This window comes from Malus domestica, chromosome 11 (assembly GCF_042453785.1).
Source record: "Malus domestica chromosome 11, GDT2T_hap1".
NCBI lineage: Eukaryota > Viridiplantae > Streptophyta > Magnoliopsida > Rosales > Rosaceae > Malus > Malus domestica.
The window spans coordinates 34,831,659-34,849,892 of NC_091671.1; the positions used below are offsets into that span (position 1 = coordinate 34,831,659).

The following is an 18,234-nucleotide window of genomic DNA, read 5'->3' on the forward strand; positions in this document are numbered from 1 at the left end:
AATGCTTGAGAGTTTCAGAATTTCAAGGCTTCAGCGTTTGAGCATGAATAATTTTCTGGCCCTTTCTTTGTCTTTGAGTTTCGTATTTATAGGCTCTCTTAGCCCACCATTTGGAGTGGGCTTGATCAATTGATGAAAGAATCATGACTCGATTTGTAGGCTGGTTCGTGATTTGACTCCATCAATTAATATTTGATTTAATTAAATTAAAATCAAATAATTTATTTCCACCAAGTGTTGACTCATGTCCTTCTTGATGACTCGTTCGATTTTGATGAGTCATATCGATGTGCATGATTTGTGAGGGACATGGCGCATGCCACGTATGTCCTGATTCTCACCAAAGACGAATTTGAACCATATTACTGCTAACTCATTGTGAGGCTAAACCCACATCAAATTTCTATCATTTATGAGTTAAGTTGTTATGAAATTAAATTCTATTAATTATTAGATAAAACAATTTAATGTAATTTATTTAAACTAGTGACAGTTTACTAATCAGTTGGTTTTTTTATGGATTCATGTTTTAATTGGTAAACAGCTTCTATAGAATCAATATCATTCATATCCCGATTCCAAACAGTTTAGTAAACAACCTCCAAAGAAATATGATTATGATTTCTTCTTAATTCAATTCTTCATTAATTCAATCTCCCATTTTAATTACAGAGTAATAAACCTGCCAATAATGACTATTCCAAATAATACCATGATTGATTTTTTTTTGTCAACGTGTGATTTTTCGTTAAAATGAACAGTACCGGAAATTTTTCGTTAAAATTCATTTTTAATTACGAAGGAAAATGTATTAATTAAAAAAAAAAAACTCAAAAGATGAAAAGTACTATATTGCCAAGTTTTGCTGAACTGTGTTGGCGGGTTGTTCCAAGAACCGGATCAAACCCAAATTAAAGTTTTCTGGAATGGAAAATTTACAACAAGGTAAAAAACACTATGAAATTAGGACTTAATTATTTAATAAATATAATAAAAGAAAATTGAACCCAAAACACTTTCTCTTCGATTCCTTTGAAGCTCTCAAAGCTTCTGTGCAGTGGGAGAGGGAGGGAGAAAGAGCCCCCGATACAGATACGACGCGAAAGAGATCCACCCATGGATTCAATACGCAGACATTAGCTTCTCGGGCATACAGATTCGTATCAAAATCGCATTTTGTGTAAAGGGTAAGTCTCAAATCTCGACTTTTCTGTGAATCATTGCGTTTAGATTTGAAATTTGGATGAAATTCAAGGACCCCGGATGGGAGCCGCATGTGGGTTGTTTATATTTCCCTTTCATTGATTGGAGTTTTTTTTGGTATAATTTTCCATTATGTTGGGATGTCACTATGTGGGAATCCCACTTGACCTAACAAGTGTTGGTCAATTACAGCAAACCATATGCTTTGCTTTGAGTCCAAGAGCTTGTATTGCATTGTGTCTTGCCATTTCCATTTCTCTGTGTTATCAAAAATTTGTTTCTTTATGTTTTTTTTGGTCTGTTGATTGTGGTACATTTGGATTCATTTGCATGGGCTGATTAGTTTTGTGTTTGCTAATGCCGTTTCAGATTTCGTATCCAAAGCCAATATATATTTGGCTTCATAGAAACTGATATTGGGTGAATTTGGGGTTGTGAATTGGAAGTTCGGGTGTTGGAAGAATTTGGTGATATTGTAGTGTTGTTTAGTGACCTTCGTTTTACTGGTTAAGCGGGCAAAGGGGGAAGCAACTTGTGCACGAAAATGGCTGATGATGCAGCAGCTTTGGCAGAGGCTGCAGGATCAAGATTTAGTTCATTGGAGCTAATTGGAAGAGGATCGTTTGGTGATGTGTATAAAGCGTAAGTTCCAGTTTATAAATGCATAGTGTATAACTTTGTATAACAAGCCCTTGTATGATGACTTGTTTGGGCTCATCATCTGTCTAATTGAACAACTTCAAATTATACCTGACTTACAGAAGGTACTTAAAAGTGTTATGTGGAAAAACCGTACATGTTACTGCCACTGGATTTCTGCAATTACTTGTTTCACTTTGTGGCCCTTTCAAATACTAGCACATGGCTGTACGTAATATGCATGGTTGTTATATATATATATGGATACGTTGTGATTGATTGTGGTGAAATCTGTTTAAATGTATGTCAGGTTTAGCGTAATGTAAGATTGGTTATCTCCTAAGCTGGTGGCCCCTGACTCCTTTTCTGTCTTACAGGTTTGATAAAGAGCTTAACAAGGAAGTTGCAATTAAAGTAATTGATTTAGAAGAATCGTAAGTATATTGCTTTGAATCTAATTATATGTTTTTCTTTTTACTGCTCCAGGCTGTTGCCATGATAGGAACTTTCCTCTCTTTGTCGATTACTTTTAGTGGGTAAATTTCAAGACAGGATATGAAATTTCATAAAGCACACATAGGGTTATACTGATAGCTATATAGTTAGTGAATAAAGGTCGTACCCAGTGTACAAGGCTCCCGCTTTACGCAGGGTCTGGGAGAGGTGAATGTCGGCTAGCCTTACCCCCATTTATGGAGAGGCTGCTCCCAAGTCTCGAACCCGAGACCTACCGCTCATGGGCGAAGGCACTTGCCATCGCACCAAGTGCGACCTCTTATATAGTTAGTGAATGCAGAAAGTAAAGTTGATTTCAACATTCTCACTCACCAGAGAGAAGTTGATTTCAACCAACAACAACAACAACAACAACAACAAAACCTTTTCCCTCTAAGTGGGGTCGGCTATATGAATCCTAGAACGCCATTGCGCTTGGTTTTATGTCATGTCCTCCGTTAGATCCAAGTACTCTAAGTCTTTTCTTAAAGTCTCTTCCAAAGTCTTCCTAGGTCTTCCTCTACCCCTTTGGCCCTGGACCTCTGTCCCGTAGTCGCATCTTCTAACCGGAGCGTCAGTAGGCCTTCGTTGCACATGTCCAAACCACCGTAACCGATTTTTTCTCATCTTTCCTTTAATTTCGGCCACTTCTACTTCACCGCCCAACATTCTGTGCGATATAGCATTGCCGGCCTTATTGCCATCCTATAAAATTTTTCCTTGAGCTTCAGTGGCATACAACGGTCACACAACACGCCGGATACACTCTTCCACTTCATCCATCTAGCTTGTATTCTATGGTTGAGGTCTCCATCTAATTCTCCATTCTTTTGCAAGATAGATCCTAAGTAGCGAAAGTGGTCGCTCTTTGGTACTTCTTGGTCTCCGATCCTCACCCCTAACTCATTTGGGCCTCTATTTGCACTGAACTTGCACTCCATATATTTTGTCTTTGATCGACTTAGTTAAATGAAGTTATTCTGTCCTTATTCATGCTAATGGCCCTCATCAGAAAGTTCTGTGCAATGGAATACGACATGGATAGTTGTGATTCATTATTATTTTGCATATCGTATTATTAATCTTTCTCCTTCAAGCATCCCTTATCTATTTGATATTCATAAAGCTATGAAACTAACGTTACATTTTCTTTTACTTATTATTTTCTGCAGAGAGGATGAGATTGAGGATATTCAGAAGGTGCCACTCATAATCTTTAGAGTTAGGATATTGTCACTATGATTATACAAATATTTGTTTTCTAAATTGAGCTTGTATGTGTTCCAGGAAATTTCAGTTTTGTCACAATGTCGATCTCCTTATATTACAGAGTATTACGGTTCCTATCTCCACCAGACAAAACTTTGGATAATAATGGAGTACATGGCCGGTGGCTCTGTTGCTGACCTAGTAAGTTACTTCTGTTGTTTGTACATATTCAATGTGTTCAGATGAAATTGCTTTCATTTATAAGGCTTGTAGAACTCTCTTTTATATCGTCCATCTATCTTCATCATAGTTCCTCTACAAGATGATGAGATTTCTTTTGGGTGCTATGTAATTAACTCTCTTTAGAGTTCACGTTTTTTATCAGGTAAATTTACCCCTAAGGAAGATATTAAGGGGGCATTATAGCTTGATTGCTTGCTAATACACAATTCTTGATAGTTTATAAGGTCTACTAAGTGTCATAATACTTGAGCCCGCAGACAGTAGACAAACAAACTTGCCTGTTATCTCTTTCCTACGTATCCAAACCACTTTTTCGTAAGATGGAGATTCTATTACTGCATCTCCCTTTATCCTTAACTGAAAGAAAATGGTGTTTCTTGTCAGTTATCATAATCAGATAAATATGTAAATAACCAAGGAGGAACTGCAGGTGGGGTTCCCTTCTCAGTGTACTGTGTCAGTTTAAAATTTTTGACCCACTATGATGACAATATATTAATAGTGAGTTGATAGATCAATGTTTTAGCTGTATTAATGTTGTTAAGTCTTGTGTGTGCATATTCATCTAGTGTGGCATTGATAACTGATGTAAAAATCCCAAATGTATGCATCTATCATGCATTCTTACAGAATGCTCAGACATTTGTGTTGTTGCAGCTCCAATCAGGTCCTCCACTGGATGAAATGTCAATGGCATGTATTCTTCGTGATCTGCTGCATGCAATTGAATATTTACATAATGAAGGAAAAATTCACAGAGATATCAAAGGTGTTCTCCCCTCCTCTTCTGCATAATTATGCATATTTATCAGAGAATCATTGGAAAAATTTGATTTTCTGTGCTTTTAAATGTCTTCCCCCCCCCCCCCCCCCCACCCCACCACCAACCCTCATATCATTTTGCAGCTTTATTTAGTTTCATCAGTTCACTTTGGAAGAGACCCTAAGAAAAGACTTAGAGTACTTGGATCTAACGGAAGACATGACACAAAACCGAGCGCAATGGCGTTCTAGGATTCATATAGCTGACCCCACTTAGTGGGAAAAGGCTTTGTTGTTGTTGTTGTATTTAGTTTCATCAGTTCAACTTTCTTGTTCTAGCTCTTGTTTTAATGACACGTTTATAAATATTGCAGCGGCAAACATTTTATTGACAGAAAATGGCGATGTTAAGGTATATCTTCATGGTCAAAGGCCTTTAATTTGTTCATAGAATTAGCTAAGTAGAAGTAGGAACTGCATTGAAGGGTGGTGTTAAATTTATGAGCCTTTGGTCTTCCAAGTTACATTTGTGACTTGTAACAGGTGGCCGATTTTGGTGTTTCCGCACAACTTACAAGGACAATATCAAGGAGGAAGGTACCATAATTAAACTTGAATTCATTTGCTTTGTTGTTGATCAGATCTGATGAATGATTAGGTTAACTTATAGTTTTAACTTATAGACGTATTATTTTGTGCTCACTGTGTGTTGTATTATGTACAAGTAATATCTTAAATGTTATATGCTAGCTAGAATGCACTAATTTTTTTTAACAACCCCAGACATTTGTAGGAACACCATTCTGGATGGCTCCAGAAGTAATCCAGAATTCTGAAGGATATAATGAGAAGGTATACCTATTGGTGACCTCATTCTCTATCAAGCTGAGCCTTGATCAATGACTCACATTGACTCTTTGCATAAGCAGGCAGATATCTGGTCTCTGGGAATCACTGCTATTGAGATGGCAAAAGGGGAACCACCACTTGCTGATCTTCACCCAATGAGAGTTCTCTTCATTATACCTCGAGAAAATCCACCTCAGGTTCTCTAAATATACTGTAGTGTCTCACTGATGCAGTTATCTTTGTAAATGAACTTTTCAAGATGAATTGCTTCTTAGCCATATGGAGATATTACTCACAACATAAAAGAACCATTATTTTTGTTCGTTGTGCAGTTGGATGAGCATTTTTCTCGGCCAATGAAAGAATTTGTTGCACTTTGTTTGAGGAAGGTACCAGCTGAGGTAAGTACTTATGCCATCTGAATATTTGACTAAATTTTCTGTCTATTTTTTTGTTTGACCAATTAAAAGGTGGGAAATCATTACAAACTTGACAGTATCATTGTGGTTACCCCAAGATGTGTAGGAAAATCCAGGAACTGGCCCTTTTTCAAACTCAGTGGAGAATATCCACATGATTAACCTGCATAAATAAAATTAAACTAAAGGCAGTCATCAAACAAACAAACATTGAGAATATGTTTTTGGAACATGGAAGTGAGAGTTGTTGAAGTTGAGGACAGTGTATGCTTGTCGAATTTTATTGGTTTTTTTTTAATTTTTTTAATTTTTTAATTTTTTATATCATACGCTCTTAAAGAGAACTATCATATTCTTCTATTTTGTTTTCTCTTAGCAATAATTAGACGATAGTACATTGGTGGTCTTCGAAACCCATTTAATCCTATATTGGGAGTTAGTATTGAAGTGATCGTATTTTCTTTAAGGTACTTGGCTACCTTTTGTGGTTGTAATATATTACTTTGGACTTATTTGCAACTGTTAGGGCGACATACAAAATTGCATGAACTATAGGGGTATTAAGTTAATGAGTCGTATAATGAAGCTTTGGAGAAAGTAATTGAGCATAGATTGAGACAAGAGACACGGGTCTCAAACAATTAATTCGGGTTTATGCCAGGAAGCTCGACTATGGAGGCAATCTATGTCTTCCGGAGATTGATGGAACTATAGGGAGATATGCAAAAGGATTTGCACATGATCTTTATAGATCTGGAAAAAGCATATGATAGGGTTCCAAAAGAAATTTTGTGGAGGATTCCAGAGAAGAAATGATTACGAGTAGCATAACCAAGCATAAAGGATACGTATGATGGCGAGGACTGCAGTGAGAACTCATGAAGGACAAATTGAAAGCTTTCCCATAACCATAGGGTTACACCAAGGCGCATCTTTAAGTCCTTACCATTTTGCATTGGTAATGGATGAGTTAATGAGACATATTCAAGATGTTATCCTTGGTGTATGCTTTTAGCAGATGATATAATGTTGACAGATGAAATGCAAGAGGGAGTAAATGTGAAGCTTAACCTTGAAGGGAAGTGTTGGAGTCTAAAGATCTTTGCCTAAGCAGGTCAAAGACATAGTATTTGTAGTTCAAGTTTAGTGGGAATGGGGTCCACATGAGATAGGGGTGAGAATTGGAGATCAAGAAGTACCAAAGAGAATAAGGCCCTTTCATTATCTTGGATCTATCTTGCAAAAGAATGGAGAATTAGATTGAGATCTCAACCATAGAATACAAGCTGGATGGATGAAGTGGAAGAGTGCATCGGGTGTGTTGTGCGACCGTTGTATGCCACTAAAGCTCAAGGAAAATTTTTATAGGATGAAAATAAGGCCATCAGTGTTTTATGGCATGGAATGTTGGGCGGTCAAGCATCAACACGTGCAAAAAATGAGTGTAGCGGAGGTGAGAATACTTCATTGGCTGTGTGTGCACACAAGAAATGATAGGATTAACAACGAGGATATCCGAGGTAAATTAGGAGTGGCCGCAATTGAAGATAAGATGAGAGAAAATCGGTTAAGGTGCTTTGGACATGTTAACCGAAGACCTACAAACGCTTTGGTTAGAAAGTGTGATTATGAGACAGAGGCCTAGGAAAAAAGGGGTAGAGGAAGACTAAGGAAGACCTAGAAAAAGAATCTAAGAAAAAACATGGAGTACTTGGAGCTAAAGGAAGACTTGGTGCAAAACCAATCGCAATGGCGTTCAAGGATTTGTATAGCCGACCCCACTAGTGGGATAAGGCTTTGTTCTTGTTGTTGGACTTATCTGCAACTGTTGATAGTGTTATATAATGTTATAGTTAAATTTAAGTATTGTTTGGATCAGCTTTTGTAGATACGTTTCTTCAATAAGTAGAGCGTGAAGTTCTTTGTTTCAGTTTATAGCACTTCAAATCTATGCTGATATAAATTAAAGCAGGTTGCAATCCATTAAATTGATTATAAATTCTTCAAGTTTGCTTATTGTTTTTTGTTTTTTTGTTTTGTCTTTTATCTCAGCGTGCAAGTGCCAAGGAACTTCTAAAGCACCGTTTTATTCGGACTGCAAGGAAGAGTCCAAGGCTTCTTGAGAGAATAAGGTGCTATATGTTGCTATTGTGCCTGAAATTTTTAGTGATGTATCTTTCTTTCTAGAATGAACCTGCTACACGATGATGCTCCCCTGGGCTGTGCCTGCCCACAGATACAGGGGATAAGAGAACTTGAGACATAGTTTCATTTTCTGGCATTTACATGTCTTTGTGTTTTGAGTTGGCAACTAATGCCCATTAATATGGTTTAGCTAAGATGCCATGCTTTATTGTTACCTTACAGAGAGCGTCCAAAATACCCTATCAAGGAAGATGCTGACAGCCCTAGAAATGGTCCTACAGCTAGAGGGGAGATATCTAGTACTGTGAAAGTGACAAGAAATATAAGAGATGAAACTGTTGGAGCTAGGTGAGTTATATATTGCTGATCACTAGTGCCTTGCAGGTTGTGTGGTTTAACTCTTGTTTTAATTTGCAGTGACCAGGGTAAGACCACGAAAAATGCTGGTTGGGATTTTAGCATTGGAGCACAGGGTACAGGTACTGTTAGAAGTGTTCCAAAACTAAAACCACCGCAGGCAAGAGAGAGAAAGCCAGAAGGCAGTCAGATTACCCCTGGAAGAGCCCCAGAGAGTACTAACCAACGGTTCTCGGCGTCTGGGAATGCTCTTCAAGAATCACGTGAAGATTATTTTTTTAGGAATGGTAGAGATTCATATCATGATGAGTCAAATCCTGAAGATGTAAGTCTCCCACCCCCGTTCCTTTTTTCTTTCACTCATGTTTTATACAAGTGACATCCCAGTTGCAACCTTTAAATATAATTTTTTTACTTCATCAATGGGCTATACAAAGTTGAGAAAAGATTTTTAAGGTTGTATGTCTCAAACTCTGTGATTTTACTGAACTCTTATCTGTATAATTAGTAAAGGCTGTACACCATTACTTAATTTTCACTTTTGAGTTTTGTCTGCTTTTACCGGGGTAAAGTTAATCAGGGTATGTAGTCTACCAAGCCAATTTTCTTTTCCTCAAAAAGCAAAATGTTGCTTTTATTAATTCACATCAACTTTTAGTTAACTGATTCAAAGTTGGAATACATGATTGTTTGCACCATGTTACGTTATTATATATTATTTAGCAATTTGAGGTGTATTTCCAGGATGAATTGACTGTGAGTGGGTCAGGAACTGTTGTTATACGAACTCCCAAAGGATCCCAACCATCTACTCAGTTTCGTGATCAAAACTCTCTGGTAATAATCTTGTACAGATATGACAATAATCCAAAGTATTCAAGTTTGAATTTGTCTTTCTCACCTATCCTTTATTTGATTAGCTTCTTTTGTTTTGTAGTCTAGCGGCACATATGCTTCATATGAAGATACTTCTTCCAGTGGAACTGTTGTTTTTCGTGGTCAACATGATGATTCTGATTCTCCTCGAACGCCTAAATCGAGGCTGGGAATTCAAGAGAAAACATCAACTGCCTCAAACGAAGACAGTGCCATTAATCTTGCAGAGGTGCCTTTTGATATTTCAATTGATATCAGTTAGCTATCTGATCTTCAATAAATCTCTGACATTACAACGGTACTAGTTGAAACATTAAAAGTCTTCATGTGTAATAAAATTCAGTGCAACGTCTTGGAGTAATTGCAAAAAGCTACTGATCTTCAAACAGTTGATATGTGTCGCCCAAATAGATTAACTTACTCGTCAGTTGCATTTGGTACCATCCAGTATCAAATTTGAAAGACCTTTTCCTTTAAAATGTTCTTTCAGTAGATTTCAGAATTCCATGAAGTCCCAGATCCAATCTGCTCCTAGGGTTTTCATCCCTAAATTCTCCTTATATTTTGGTTGTAAATATGAATTTCCTAGTACCCTTCTGAAATTTCCTAGGTCATTGTCATATTTTAGGTTGAAAGTAAAACCAGAAAACCAAAACCTAATGGTTGAAGTGCTATTGGCTTCAGTAATCCAGTGTCTTGACTTATGAAGCTTCTTTTGGGGTTGACAATGTTTATGCAGGCAAGGGCCGCAATTCAAGGAGGGAGGAAAGGAAATGCCAGAGATAGGTCTGCACTTAACAAGATCAACTATGATGCGCATGATAATAGAAGAGAGCAGACGACAAGTAGCTCTGATTCTTCCAGGTACATCTATTGGAAAAAGTGCCGTTATTGTATCTAATCTTTACACGCACCCCCACCCACACATGCGCACACATACGAGATAGGGTTGAAATTTTCTAATTTATGCAACAACTCTCTTTACCTCAGACAATCTCATGAATACTTAGATGCCCCAAAGGCATTTCCAAGATCATCCCAATCAAGTGATGACGAAGAAAGTGCAAAAGTTATATCATCGTCTGCAGCACTTTCAATATTGCTTATCCCTTCGTTAAAAGAGGTGAGAACACTCAGATATATTCATAGACCTCTTGGCTTGATATGGTGTCAAGGGGGTAATCTTGCCTTGTTGTTTTACCTTCAAGAAATATTGTTTTCTTCTTTTTCTTTCCTCCTAAGGGAGTAATTGTTGGCCAAACTTGTGGGTTTATCATAAGTTAGAAGCCTGTTGCACCATATTTTTAATTGCTTTGTGGTGTCATAGGGTGGGTGTCTTTAATTAGAAATACCACATTATTTGAGGAGTTATAGTTGATTTGTGGAAGAACATAATGTCCAGGCGTGATGCAGATTGCTTGTTGTACGCATACGTTTAGGACTTTAGGTTGTAACTATGTTAGAATCAGCAACATAAACTTCAAGATGTGGTGTATATGGTTCGAGCTAGTTCATTTTCTCTCTTCACTTATGCATGCATCTCCACTGAAGTCATAGTGTATGTAGTTTCAGATCCTGTGCTTTACCTTTTTTGTATAATTTACCCTCGTGTATATGCAGGCCAATGCTGATGATTCAGAAGCGTCAGCTGTGCGTTCTGTTGTAAATTCGCTGGTCAAGTTGGAGAGTTTGAAGCCGGGATCTTCTGAAGTTTTTGTCAGCAAATTGCTTCAGCGATTAGCAAGGTTTCACTAATTGTCTTTTTTTTTTTTCTTGTCCTATTCTTTCCAACCACTTAAAATGGTGGCCTGTGGTCTAGAGGACTTATAGAAGAAAACCTTTGCAGTTCAAAAGGTCCAAAGGAATCTCCATTGAAAGATCTACAGGAGTTGGCTGCTCACATCTTCGCTAAGGGCAAGACAGCTGCTGGAGAAACACAAAATGCAGAAACTGATAACAAGAAAAGGCAGCAGAACAAGGAATTTCAATCCAATGCAAATATAAGCCCACTCGCAAGATTTTTGCTCTCAAGGTTAGCGAAGTTGTTTCTCTCTCATATTCCTTTTTTCACCTTATCAGACACTGATTGTAGTGTAAAAAGAAACAAAAACTAAAAGGTTTCCCTCGAGTTTTAGTTTCTAAAGAATTGAAAGCGTCCTAAACCTTTCATGCAATTTTCATCAAAAGGAATTGAACCATCATTTGGAATGAGAAGTTCTTGTCGGAATTTCCAGATTTCATCATTTAAAAAGAAACCTGAACGTTTCAATGTCAAATGTTTGTTTGCTACCTACCATGGTGGGTAAGGTGTGCCATGCGGGTCTAGGGCCAGGCTCAACACCCTCATACAACCAATCACTTTAATACCCTCTTGGTTACAAACGTAAACAAGAGAAACCATTAATTAAAAAACACGGAGATCAAGTCCTTCAAGTTTATAATTAAATGTTTGATGCAGATGGCAAGGGCAAGTCTCGCGCGATCTCAACCCGGTTTGAAAGAGGTTCGAGTAGCGATTGGATATTTATTTTTGTAGTGTGATTCCTGTTTATGCATTATACTGGTTTGATGTACATATCAGTGTAAGAAACTCTGCATTTTTCATCTGTTATGATTAATTTTTTTAATAACATTTTTGTTTGGGAGTAGCCAGCATTGAGTTTAATTAGGGGTTTGCTATTGTTTTATCATCGTTGTAATGTTACCAAAATTGGTTATATTTATTCATAATCATATTATTGGTCGTGGTTTTTGTGGAAGGTTCGGTTTTTTGTGCTGGTGAAACTATAAACATCACTGCAACGGAAGAGATGTTCTATAATATAATGCAGAACTTGGGGATTCAATTTTGCAATTAATACGAGAAACCTCGCGAACAAGACCAAAACATAGTCCCGACCTTTTACATAGCCAAGACCAGAACAACTTAATGAACTTAATAATGTTATTATAACTTTAATGAAAAAGGCTTGGATTAAGTTTATTTTAACAAAAAACCATGCTATAAACTTTATTTAATGAAAAACCCTTAAATTTTAATAAAAAGGACAAAAAAACTTAATTTTTAACGAAAATGACACAATTTAAAAAAACAACAAAAACAAAAAACCTGACGGGCGAGCAGTGCATGTACAGTGTTTATGAAACTGAACGCTGTTTATAAAACTGAACACTATTTATGAAACTGCACTATTTATGAAACTAAACCGTACTATACTATTTATTGGTTCAATTTCATAAATAGTGTCTAGTTTTTTGTCCACTTTCAGAAAATGATGTCTAGTTCTTGATTATGTTTCATAAATAATGCCTAATTATTGGGTCCAGTTTCATAAATAATGTATAGTAATTGGTACAATTTCATTAATAGTGTCTCTTTTTTGGTCCGGTTTCATAAATAGTGTCTAGTTATTGGTCCACTTTCATAAATAGTGCCTATTTCTTGGTTATAATTCATAAATATTGTCTAGTTCTTACTCCAGTTTCATAAATAGTGTATAGTCTAGTGTTCAAATTATGCCTAATTCTTGTTTTAGTTTCATAAATAGTGTCTACTTATTGATCCAGTTTCATAAATGATGTCTACTTATTGGTCTAATTTCATTAATAGTGTCTACTTATTGGTAAAGTTTTATAAATAGTGTTTAATTCTTGGTTCAGTTTCATAAGGTTTGAAACTTAGACCATTATTAGTCAAGTTTTATAAATAGTGTTTAATTCTTAGTAATTATATTTAAAAAGCTGTTTTCAATTACCAAATTAAAATTTCCTCACTTTTTTCATATACCTACAATGATAAATGTAGCTTTCCATCCAATTTCTTGAGCTTAGGTGTCATCTTCGAAATTTTTTTCCTTGTGCCCGTAACACAAATGACATACCACATGTTATTATATAAGTGGTGGAAAATTTATTTTTTATGTTATTAATTTTTTAACACAAGATTCTCACAACTTGTATGGAGTGTACCATCATGTGTTCTAGGCATATTGAAAAGTTTCTCATCATCATGACTACTATTAGAAAACAACACCACAAAAATAAAACAGGAGAATGTAATTCAATTCGAAGTTTTTTTTAAATTCTATGCAAAAAATAAAAAACAAACTATTAATGTAGCTGAATGATGGGACAAAAGGTAGGAGAAAAAAAGTGGACTAGGGGGTGGGGGGGGGGGTACGCTCCCAGCGCTAGTGGGTTTGTTATGTTTTTTTTTTTAGTCTTTTGTCCATATTATTAAAATAAAGTTAGTGGGTGATTTTTGATTAAAATGTAAAGATTTGAAGCCATTTTCATTAATTTTCTTTAAATTTAGATCTTTAAGAAGTGTGAGTCTACAACCCGAAATCATATCTCTTTATTAAAAAAATGCTTTCAATAATATTGAAGTAGATTTCAAATTTGATTGTTAGGTATGTTTTTATTATACAAGTGATTATAATTTAAACTGTACAAGAGAGGTTCAAAGTTCGATGTAAAGTGGTGCAGTTTCGCTTCTGGCAATGTGATTACGTCCACACCTGTAACGTTTTAGGTATCTTTACCTACTTAGAATGAGATAATTCATGAATCAGAATAAAAAGAAATACGAAAAAGAAGAATAGCAAATGAGATATAGTACTCTCCCTTGATCAATCTAAATTCCTAGAATTTCATAATCCTTTTGTGAAATTGAATGTTGATGGGGCAGCCAATCAGGATGTAAGTTTGCGAGGTTTTCTTTTCAAACGAGTTCAGTTTGGTCCCTCTAATTTTGGACCCGCCCCGACCTGTGCCCACCCCTAGTTTGTAAACCTGTGCAAGTGCAATACTGGGCTAAATTTTGTGAAACCAAAAGCCCCACCAAAAGGGAGAAGCACACATTTTTCCTTACGAAATCAAACACTTGGCCTTGTGCAGTGCTCAGAGGAGAGGGACATGGCTGCCACCAGTTTCTTAGCAGCGTCACTTGTAAGAAGAGCAACCGTGGCGTTTGCTCTCTCGCATCCTCTTCTTCTGACAAGCAGCAAGCTTTCTTGCCGCAGGACCCTTATCTCCTTTCCTCTCACTCCTCGCTTAAGTTCTTCAGGTACTGCGAACAAATCCCGCTTTTGGGTACCTGATTATTTAACATAAATCATGTTTCTTTCCCTCTCCACTGTCTAATTTCTTGTAATTTTGACTACCCATTTGGTTGAATTGTGGATTGGATAAGTTGAAATGGTTATCAAACAAGCCATTATTTTTGTATCTGATGATTTGCTACGTAATCACTGGATTACTCTCCTTGATACAGCTTCAGAAATATGCCATTTAGCTCAAGCTATAAAGGGGGATGTTGATGGTTTGCTTAAGGGAGTGGCAGACAAAACTGTTATTGAAGAAGTAAAACGTGTTCTCGAGATGGTACTTCAAAACTTGTTTCCTTATCAAGACCATATTTTTTGTTTCTTAATTTAACCCTTCCTTTTAGAGAGACTTATAAAGTCCAGATTTTCAGACAGATGAATGTAAGGTCACATCGAATAGCTGAATAGGTTTCACCTTTTTTTTTACTTGAAGATGAAGAGAAGAGATGTTTCTAAGTTGTCATTCTTGGTTTTCCATTTTTTGTAGGCTAGACGTGCATCATCGAGAAGGGAGGTTCTCCATACAAATTTTCTCACCCCTCCAGTGGTGAAGGAGTCAATGCTAGCATTGGAAAAGCTAGCTGATCTGAAAGTAGTTGTTCAAGGTGGATACCCGCAGGTTGAACTAAATAGTATTTGCTCTGTGTTGCGCTTGTGCAAATCAAAGTGTACTTGTATTAATTAATGTGTTGCCGCTTCAAATTGTCTAGGCTGAGCGGTGTCGGATTTCTGTAGGACATCCGGAAGGATTGACAAGTGATCCTGATGTAATTGCAGCATTGAGGTATTAATATCGTGTCTGTACCACTTTTATTTATCCAAGAATTCATCTTTAATTGAAGGAAAACCTTATCTTAAGTTTTCTCTAATGGTTCTTCCAGTATCACAGGAAACTTCGGGTTCCAGCCTTGTTCTCATGGTGATTTCCTAGGCGCAATTCTTGGTACAGGGATTTCTAGGGAGAAGCTTGGAGATATTATCTTGCAGGTATCATTTGTATTTTTTTTGGTTAAGGGTTTAGCTCTTGATCAAAATTTCCAATGAGAAGGGTCATTAGGTTTTATATGTAAACTAAATAAGAATTTCCTCTTCTGTAACATCAGAGCTAAAATAAACAAACACATGTCAATCTTTGCCTCAACTTATTAATGGCTACTTCGTATGGGATTTCAATGTCAGGATTTGGATGTCTGTATCCTATATTGGTACGTGGATGTGATAACGGCATTACGTAGTGTTGCTGTGGTCCTGCCATAGCAGGGCAATATCTTTTCAATGTATTTATAGAGAAGTATTAATTTGAAACATCAACCTTTAAGTGCAGTACTGTCTTAGAGCTTTCAATTGGATACCATTGTGATCAGTTTGTAATTCCCACTGATGCATTCAGTATCCATTATTTTGGAGTTTGGATTTTTTTTCGTGTTTATGAGGGATACGGCCTGGTTGGATCAAGTGTTTATGACTTTTTATATCTTTTGTAATGCTTCTAGGGGGAGAAGGGAGCTCAAGTCATTGTTGTTCCAGAACTTGTTGACTTCATCATATCATCACTCGACAAGGTTGTCTAACATCTGAGTATTTTGTTTCTTATGAATTGTTCTTCCTCGTTAACGTCAATAATAATAAAGTTCTGGGTTTTGTGTCTTTTTATTTCTTCTTTTGGTTCCTTACATAAGGTTGAATTCATCTCTGGAGCAAATTTTATTTTTGAATGTTACATCTCAGGTTTATCATTTAATTTCTCAAAAACATCTGAAAGAACTATTGTGGCATTAATTTTTTAGCGATCATTGCAGTGTACATTGAGGAGATAAAACAGTGGCAAATAATAAACAAAAGAGAAAAGAATGGTTTCACATTTTCTAGTATGAAAAGAGAAGCATTTTTCACAGAATCACAGGTCAAGATAGCTATGTATATCATAATATTTAAGCGTACACGTTTAATGTTTGCAAACAATTTTTCACCTTGCAGGTTAGTAATGTGCCAGTATCTTTTAAGAGGATACCACTGATTGCTCTTGATTATGAACCGCCAAGGTTGCAAATTATCATATTGTTATCTTTTTTCCATTCTCCATAATGCAGCATCATTAATTACTTAAGTATCTTGTTCTCTTTGCAGGACTAAGTCGTTCAAAACCATAGAAGCATCAGTGAGAGTTGATGCTATAGCTAGTGCAGGATTTAAGTTATCACGGACAAAACTAGTTGATCTTATTCGGTACGGTCTTTTCACTTGTACAGAATTCTCGCTCGAATAATAGTTTATTGGTCATATGCAATTTTGTTAAGCTTTATTGAGTTAATTAATCATATTTTGTTGGTTTACTTCTTAGTTAGATGGGTTCTTTCGTTTTCTTATCTGTGCAGTGATGGTGATGTGCGTGTGAACTGGACCCCTGTTACTAAAAATGGAGCTACACTCAAGACTGGTGATATTGTGTCGGTTAGAGGTAAAGGAAGACTAAGGGTGAGTTTCCGTAATTAAGAAAACTACTTTATTTTTTTATTTTTTTACCAAATTACTTGTCAGCTATGTAGCACCATACATGAAACACATTGACACTTCTTGTACAGTTCCTGATACCTTTCCAGTATTTTTGCAAGTAGTGCTTTTGGATATGGAACCATTTCCCGTTCTTATATGTTAAGAGTAGTATAGTACTGTATTGTTATCGAAGTTGCGAGTGCTTACTACATGTTATAATCTGCACTATATGCACTCTTCACTAACTAGACCCTGGCATATCATTTTGCCATGACACTGGTGAGGGTATAAGGCTACCCAAATAACAAAGGTTATGATTGACCATCGTTTGATTGGAGATGCTTTCGAGTTATATTACTGTAATTTAATAGAATGTATTATTTTGCATTATTACCCTCATAATCTGTTAAAGAGTTTAAGTATCAGCATAAGTGCATAACCATCTCTTATATTTATGTTCATGTTTAACTCTTAATATGTCTTTAGCCTGGCATTTATGATGTTCAAATTTACATTGGTTCAGATAGGAGAAATTAACCCTACGAAGAAGGGGAAATTTGCAGTTGAGCTCATTCTTTATCTGTAAGTTTTCGAAACGGGGAACACTCTAACATTACTGTTCATGGGATCTAAACGAGTCTTGAGGTGGCGTTTTTGTAGCCTAAAACCCAGAGGTTTTATTCCAAAGATCAAGCATATGCTGCATCCAAGTTTGGCTCTCTTTTGTAAGTCCAAATGTGTACATATTATATTTTCCCTACTTTTTTTTAATTTTGTGCATTAATTGTTGTATTTTCTATACAATTATTAAGCAAATACATTTTACAGACTTTCCAACCAACAAAACAAATCAAACTATCTTTTTGCTTATGTAGCTACAGAAAGTAGCCATATATTTATTCATTTCAATTACCTTTAAACTCTGGCACGAAACCTTTGACTATTCAGCCATATCCACAAGTTGAACAAACACATTTAACTCTGCGGCAGCATTCCTTATCGCACTTGCCGCAATTGTTTACGTTGTTAGCAACGTCGGTGCATTTTCCACGGCAGAAAAGCTCTCCAAGAACATAGACGCGCAGTGTCTTGCAGCATCAGAGAAGACTCGTCCCGTTGTTCGCTGAAATCCACTGCGCACATTCCTTGTGGACAGATTTTAACTGCATAATCTGGGCCTCTCCCTCGGTCTGCCACTTCAATTTTGTTTCTTCTTCAACGGATTTCGTCTAAGGCAACAGATATCATGGCTGCTTCTTTGGGGTTGCAGATTTTGCTTCATACGTGTTATGACAGCGTGCGCGCGAGCCTCAATTGTGAAGCTAAAATCATCATTTTCTCTTCTTGGTCGACCATTTAACGCTCAGAAGCTCAAAACTAAAACTCATTCATAGCCACTCTCCATAGCAGATCGATGAAATCGCGGTGTGAGTTAT

General features: G+C 36.5%; 2 protein-coding genes across 2 annotated transcripts; both read left to right on the forward strand.

The window, feature by feature from the left end:
• Nucleotides 1–880: 880 nt before the first annotated feature.
• LOC103448711 (uncharacterized) lies at nucleotides 881–11,956 on the forward strand. The gene is made up of 21 exons (XM_008387979.4): nucleotides 881–1,187; nucleotides 1,573–1,845; nucleotides 2,220–2,276; nucleotides 3,510–3,537; nucleotides 3,625–3,747; nucleotides 4,447–4,558; nucleotides 4,926–4,963; nucleotides 5,095–5,148; nucleotides 5,335–5,403; nucleotides 5,481–5,597; nucleotides 5,733–5,801; nucleotides 7,872–7,951; nucleotides 8,187–8,312; nucleotides 8,382–8,646; nucleotides 9,066–9,158; nucleotides 9,259–9,426; nucleotides 9,937–10,061; nucleotides 10,188–10,320; nucleotides 10,818–10,942; nucleotides 11,044–11,229; nucleotides 11,656–11,956. Exons 2-21 carry the CDS (start codon nucleotides 1,748–1,750, stop codon nucleotides 11,693–11,695), a joined length of 2,106 nt encoding a protein of 701 aa, XP_008386201.2. The 5' UTR covers nucleotides 881–1,187; nucleotides 1,573–1,747; the 3' UTR covers nucleotides 11,696–11,956.
• Nucleotides 11,957–13,876: 1,920 nt separating this feature from the next.
• LOC103448714 (uncharacterized) lies at nucleotides 13,877–17,668 on the forward strand. Its single transcript, XM_008387983.4, has 10 exons — nucleotides 13,877–14,265; nucleotides 14,473–14,582; nucleotides 14,793–14,924; nucleotides 15,016–15,089; nucleotides 15,187–15,292; nucleotides 15,799–15,867; nucleotides 16,283–16,347; nucleotides 16,433–16,531; nucleotides 16,681–16,780; nucleotides 17,322–17,668. The coding sequence occupies exons 1-10, from the start codon at nucleotides 14,115–14,117 to the stop codon at nucleotides 17,382–17,384; spliced, it is 969 nt and encodes a 322-aa protein (XP_008386205.2). The 5' UTR covers nucleotides 13,877–14,114; the 3' UTR covers nucleotides 17,385–17,668.
• The last annotated feature ends 566 nt before the right edge of the window (nucleotides 17,669–18,234 follow it).